This window comes from Mastomys coucha, unplaced genomic scaffold (genome assembly GCF_008632895.1).
Source record: "Mastomys coucha isolate ucsf_1 unplaced genomic scaffold, UCSF_Mcou_1 pScaffold7, whole genome shotgun sequence".
In the NCBI taxonomy this organism is placed as follows: domain Eukaryota; kingdom Metazoa; phylum Chordata; class Mammalia; order Rodentia; family Muridae; genus Mastomys; species Mastomys coucha.
The window spans coordinates 64,539,096-64,545,927 of NW_022196913.1; the positions used below are offsets into that span (position 1 = coordinate 64,539,096).

At 47.6% G+C, this 6,832-nt stretch overlaps 1 protein-coding gene across 1 annotated transcript in view; it reads right to left on the reverse strand.

Annotated features, from left to right (window-relative positions):
- Window positions 1–5,081, reverse strand: part of LOC116081528 (spermatogenesis-associated protein 31D3-like) — a 9,461-nt gene extending 4,380 nt beyond the window's left edge. The window contains exon 1 of the mRNA XM_031358101.1: window positions 5,012–5,081. Within this exon, the coding sequence (XP_031213961.1) occupies window positions 5,012–5,081 (70 nt within the window). The remainder of the gene's footprint in view (window positions 1–5,011) is intronic.
- Between the last annotated feature and the right edge of the window lie 1,751 nt (window positions 5,082–6,832).

Sequence of the window (6,832 nt, forward strand, 5' to 3'; positions counted from 1 at the left end):
CCCAGACTGTCACACAGTCCTCTTGCTCTTTGGAGAACTTGATGTGGACCTCAGCAGTTCTGGTACCATGTGGTGCCTAGAATTTTGCTTTGCAGAGATATTCACAGCCTTGGCCCTTCTCATATACGTGCCATCTGCTGAATGGTTATTCTCTCTGCCTATTATATTTATCTATCTTCGAGAATGTCTTTGTTTGTTTGTTTGTTTGTTTGTTTGTTTTGGTATTTTCGAGACAGGGTTTCTCTGTGTAGCCCTGGCTGTCCTGGAACTCACTCTGTAGACCAGGCTGGCCTCAAACTCAGAAATCTGCTTGCCTCTGCCTCCTAGGTGCTGGGATTAAAGGCCTGGGCCACCACCGCCCGGCAAGAATGTCAAGAAGTAAACATCTCTGTTTGAGTCAGCCTTGAGTGTCTTTTAGTCAGAGCGACAAAGTTAATTCATAAAACTGATACAAATATTAAATCATGTTAGTGCATATATGTTTGGTCAAATCATGTATTCTGGGATATAACTGTATACCCTGTATTTTTTCTGCAGTTGGTAAAAATTTAATTGCATTAAGACTTCTGATTATGATCTAAATGTACAGAGTAGCAATGGCCAATCAGAGGACTAGTTTCATGTCAGGAAGAACTGATCTTTCTTCTTTTCATTTCCTTGCCATGTCAGCAGATGATAGGAATTTCACCATTCATTTAGATGGGGCTGCCTGTTGCTAAGCTCTGAGGGTGATTCCCAGGATCCTTGATGACACAGTAAGAGCCTGGAGTGTTTAGTTGTAGGGAGCCATCCAATAGCCGGCCAGCAGCCAAAAACAAATAGATATTTAGGAATGGGGTAAGGGACCCGGAAAGCCATATCTAAGTACCAGAACCGCGCAGAAGGTTCCTAAAAAACTGGCCATAACACGGATGTGTTTAATCAGCCATGCTTCATTCAAAATCTCCCTTGTTTCAAAAGTGAAACCAGGTAGTATAGGTGAGGCAAAACCCCTCCCCCAAGTTTATCAGCACGTTGGCCCAATCAGCAACTCCCTCAGTCTCGGGCAGGCGGGACTTCCGGCGCAACTGGAACTCAGAGAGAGGCGTGACAATTAGCAGGAGGTGGGTAGAGAGGTGTGGTTATCAGAGACAGGCAGGGTCTGAAGAATCAGCCCTCAAGCAGGAGGGTTACAGTTAGTGCCTTAAAGAAGAACCTGGTTGAGGACCCTCACTGATTGTCATCCTCTCTAGGTAATCACACAGTCCCAAACCAAAGAACCTTCACGAGTTCTCCAAACAGCATTTCTTGTCAGGCAGGGTTTAATAACCCTGAGGTGGCTGCGCTTCCTCACCTCTACCTTCTGCTTGAAAAAAAGAATTAATGGTTTGTTCAATTTGGGATTTGTTTGTTTGTGTCCTTGTACACCTCTGGGCCTTAGTGAGTTCCTTTAAGAATTTGGAGCCAGACAGTGGTGGCGCACACCTTTAATCCCAGCACTTGGGAGGCAGAAGCAGACAGATTTCTGAGTTCGAGGCCAGCCTGGTCTACAGAGTGAGTACCAGGACAGCCAGAACGACACAGAGAAACCCGTATCAGAAAAAAAAGAAAAAAAAAGAAAAAAAAAAAGAATTTGGGATAAGGCTCTGGTACACCATTCTCCTGATGAATGGACTTGGAAATTCAAAATGGCTTCACTTCCCCCCAGCATCGCATGATGGTTGAGACATGATTCATCATTCTATGTTAGCCTTCATCTTGTGATTAAATGCTTAATGATGAAGCTAAGAAAAGCTTTGGAGGTTTATGGTTTCTCACCGTTTATTTTCACAGTCACTTGGCATGTTGCTTTGGGTCATGTAATGGTGCTAGTGTATTATAAAAGAGGTGGCTTTCCTGTAACAAACAGAAAGGGAGGTGAGAAAATCAGGAGCCAAGAGTCTTGTCCTCCCTTCAAAGTACATCCCAATCACCTAGCTTTTTTCTCCCAGGCCTCTTTCCCAACAGTGTCATAACTTTTCCATGGAGCCACATAGTGGTGACCAAGACACACACACACACACACACACACACACACACACACACCAGGGACAAGTGGTTTGCCAGATAAGATCCATGAAGTATTTTAGGAGGCATGCCATGAATACTCAGTTTCCCTTTCTTCCTTCCTTCCTCTCTCTCTCTCTCTCTCTCTCTCTCTCTCTCTCTTTCTTTCTTTCTTTTTTTAAATTTCATATATGTGAGTACACTGTCTCTGTCTTCAGACACACCAGAAGAGGGTGTCAGATCCAATTACAGATGGTTGTGAACCACCATGTGGTTGCTGGGAATTGAACTCATGACCTCTGGAAGAGCAGTCAGTACTCTTATCTGCTGAGCCATCTCTCCAGCCCCAGTTTCTTATTTCGTATGCCTCTAACTCTCTGTGGTCCCTGTACATGAATTGCAGGGTACCCCACAGCTTTTTTTCTCACCATATGAATGGTGGCTTTGTAAGGACCTTTTGTTCAAGACTGCTGCAGATGGCTCTATGGAAGAAACAAATGTCTTCCTGTTCTTCCAACAGTCCTCAGTAAGTTTGACTCAAGGAGACACTGGTGATAGGTAGAGTGAGGTGCTCATTCTATGGAAAAGACAGCAGGCACTCCGCTGTACCCAGGAGTGCCCTGTGCTCTGGCTCATGGGGATCCCAATGTGGCCCAGCCAACACCTCAGCCTTGTCTGGGAACCCTGTCCTTGTCCTTACACCACACTAGTGTACTCAGCCTCTCTTCTCTGCATGTCACCACAGGTTGCCAGCTCCCCCCTCCCCCCTAGCCTTCGCTGCAAACCCCACTGGCCCTTGTCTGCTTCTGGCCAGCCTACAAACTGCACTGTTCAACAACTTGTCCTCGTAGGACCTTTGCCTGTAAGCTTTTTTCCATTGCCAATTTGTAGGGGTCTCTGAAGCCACCACAGCCAGCAGAGTAATAGTCCACAGGGGGCAAGAAAACAGTTTGTTTCAACACAACTGAGTAGCTGGTGTTGATTCAAACTTCTGGAGTCTAATCCCAGGTGTGTGGCTGCCTGCAGCCACTCATACAAATGGGTCATCTGGAATGGGGGTCAAAGGGCCTGAATAATTAAGGGTACCGGATATGAGGGAAGGGTTTGAAAAAATTAGACCAACACATGGTGTGCTTTCAGTCTGCCATCATTCATTCAATTCTCTTTGTTATAAGTAAAAAAGGAAGATAGGTAAAGCAAAACGCCTCCCCCAAGTTCGTCAGCAACTTGGCCCAATCAGCAGCTTCATCTTCAGTCTCTGGAGGCGGGACTTTTGGCGTAACTGGAACTTGGAGAGTGGCATGGCAGGAGGTGGGCAGAGAGGCGTGGTTATCTGTGACAAGGTGGGGTCTGAAGAATCAGCCCTCAGCTGTAGGAGGGTCACACAGGTGGTTTACTTTAAGCATATTTAAACAAAGCTCAATTTGGTGAAAACTTCTCCCCGTGATAATTAACACAGTTCCATGCCAACAATAAAGCAGAATGTGTGCTAAATAAAGACCATATGTGACTACATCAAAACTCTCTGTAAAATACATGGAACACAAGCTGGTCATAGCAATGAGGAGGCAGAGGCAGGCACAGGTCTGAGTTTGAGGCTAGCCTGATCTACAGAGCAATTTTCAGGATAACCAGCGCTACATAGAGAAACCCTGTCCTGGAAAACAAACAAGTACATGTGACACAGTCCATAAAGACAGGTTCTTTTATAGATTGGCGGAGGAGAAACAAGCTTATAATGAGGCTCTGGGGGGTAGAGGGGAGCTGGTGGTCTTCAGCCACACAGATGGTACAAAGGTCACCAGGCTGGCTAGAAGGTAACCTGTTCTCAGCCTTCTGTGTGGATAACAGGTTTTTGCATTTCTTCCCTTGAAGGAACAATGCTGTATGCCAACATTCTAGATGCCCCCAATACATGGGAACACAAGGGACTCCATGCCTCCTATACCAGTTTAATCTAGTGTCTCTTGACTATTGTATTGGTTGGTTTTGTGTGTCAACTTGACACAAGCTGGAGTTATCACAGAGAAAGGAGCCTCCTTTGAGGAAATGCCTCCATGAGATCCAGCTGTGGGGCATTTTCTCAATTAGTGATCAAGGGCAGAAGGCCCGTTGTGAGTGGTGCCATCCCTGGGCTGGTGGTCCTGGGTTCTATAAGAGAGCAGACTGAGCAAGCCAGGGAAAGCAAGCCAGTAAGGAACATCTCTCCATGGCCTCTGCATCAGCTCCTGCCTCCAGGTTCCTGCCCTGTGTGAGTTTCAGTCCTGACTTCCTCTGGTGATCAACAGCAATGTGGAAGTGTAAGCTGAATAAGCCCTTTCCTCCCCAACTTGCTTCTTGGTCATGATGTTTGTGCAGGAATAGAGACCCTGACTAAGACAACTACCATCCTATCTGTCCCACCAGTTCTCTCTGTCTTCCCATCTCTGCCTTACTAGCTTGCCTATCCCCCCATGATCCATTGAATATACCCCACTCCCCAACCCTCTCTAGTTCACCCAGTACTTTTTGGGTCCTCCTTTTCTTCCTGCTTGTCTGTCCCATGTCAACTAATTCTCCTGCTCCCTGGCTTTTAGTCTGCCTTAGTCTGTATCTGTGCCTTAGTCCAGTCTGCCTTTCCTGGCATGCCACACTGACCCCTATTCAATCCGGCACACCCTGCTTCCCGACACACCCTAAACGGTGGCTGCAGGTTACGCAGTCCATCCTGTTCCCCAGTTCATCTCAGTATACCTTCTTTCCAGCCACCTCCTCCCGAGTAACTGCCACTGCCCTTTGCCCATGTCCCCTGTCCCCGAGCCTTTTCCATTCCCCAGGCCACACTATTTGCACCAGAGTACTTACTTCTTCAACCCAACATAGTCCTTAGCGTCTCGTATGGCAGATGACATCATTGCTGTCTTCGGTGAGCTCTCCTGCCAGTCCTGCACTGTTCCAAACCTCATGTTACCCATGAGTAACCAGGTATCATATACCCATGATATACCCGGTATATCCCATACATGTCCACCGCCCTTGTCCACCAGGCTGCGCCTCTCCAGCTCCCTCTGGATCATGCCTCCTGGATGCCTGCCCACCCTGGTTCCTGACTTACCCTTGACTCTGTTGTCCCAAAGCTCAAACAGTCCAGCCGTCGCCTTACCTTGACCCCTTCAGTGTGCTCTGCCGCTCACCTCACAGACCCATGGCCTCCTATCCCGACTGCCTCTGTTCTACCAACACACAGCTTTCCTCCACTCACCCCGCTTCTCCCTCCATTGTTTCTAGAGTACCCCACTCTATAGGCACTGCTTGTGCACCCAGACTGTACTGGGTCTACAACATACTCCGTGCTCTACTGCCTATGCTGCCGGACTGTGGTGATCTCCAGCTCCCCTTCGTGACCCTGTGTACCACACACCCCGCCTGACCCTATTCTACCCAGCATGCTGTTCCCCAACTGAGAGTCTACCCACTGAGTCCTGTTTTCCAGCTTCCCCTAGTGGACCCAGCATCTTCCTCTCCTTACCTCATACCATTCTGATCTCTCCTGGCCTATTGTCTAACCCTCTGTCCAGCCCTTCTAGTGAGCCTCCACCTTCCTGGGCTCAGTGTTCCCCATCTGGCCATAGTCTACCTACTGTGCAACAATCTCCAGTGGACCCTATGGTGCCAATTATCCAGTTCCTACCCCACCTTATTCTATACAAAGCATCTTGTTTGAGAAATCAGTCTAGTCCACTCCAGCCCGGCCTGGGACCAACCCTTTCTTCTCAGCTGCTCCAGTCTTCCCTTACTTTGGCAGTTGAGCATTCTTCCCACTGGAATCTCTCTCTCCTGGTCATATTCACCCTAGCCGGCCTCTTGAGTAGCTTGGATCTGACTTTCTCGTGAGTCCTTCATGTGAAGCCAAATTTAAATCACAAATATAAAAATAAAATGATGCTGGGCGGTGGTGGCGCACGCCTTTAATCCCAGCACTTGGGAGGCAGAGGCAGGCGGATTTCTGAGTTCGAGGCCAGCCTGGTCTACAGAGTGAGTTCCAGGACAGCCAGGGCTACACAGAGAAACCCTGTCTTGAAAAACCAAATATATATATAATATATATATATACATATATATATTATATATATTATATTTATATATATATAAAATGATTAGAACTAAAATTTCTTGGTATCCTTGGAGTAAGTTAATGTTGTGGGTAGCCCTGATGCTGTTAGCATTCTGATGTTCATTCTGCTTCCTCAAGAGTGGTTGCCCCCACCCCCCCAAAGGGGTCAATCATGTATTCAGGGTGATCTCATGTAAACCTTCTCCTCATTCTAACTGGCCAATGAAAGCTAGAGCTCATGATTGGGCAGTGGAAGAGAAAGTTGGGAGAGGAGAGAGAAGATGGAAGAAAAGGAGGAGGAAGCCAAGATGGAGCAGAACCACATGGCCGGGAGAAACGGCAAGCAGCAAAGGGTCTCCTAGCTGGGGAGTATGTCTGTCTCCTAGCTGGGGAGTCTGTCTGTCTGTATCCTAGCTGGGGAGTATGTCTGTCTGTATCCTAGCTGGGGAGTATGTCTGTCTCCTAGCTGGGGAGTATGTCTGTCTCCTAGCTGGGGAGTATGTCTGTCTGTATCCTAGCTGGGGAGTATGTCTGTCTGTATCCTAGCTGGGGAGTCTGTCTGTATCCTAGCTGGGGAGTATGTCTGTCTGTATCCTAGCTGGGGAGTATGTCAGTATTCTAGCTGGGGAGTATGTCTGTCTGTATTCTAGCTGGGGAGTCTGTCTGTCTGTATCCTAGCTGGGGAGTCTGTCTGTCTGTATCCTAGCTGGGGAG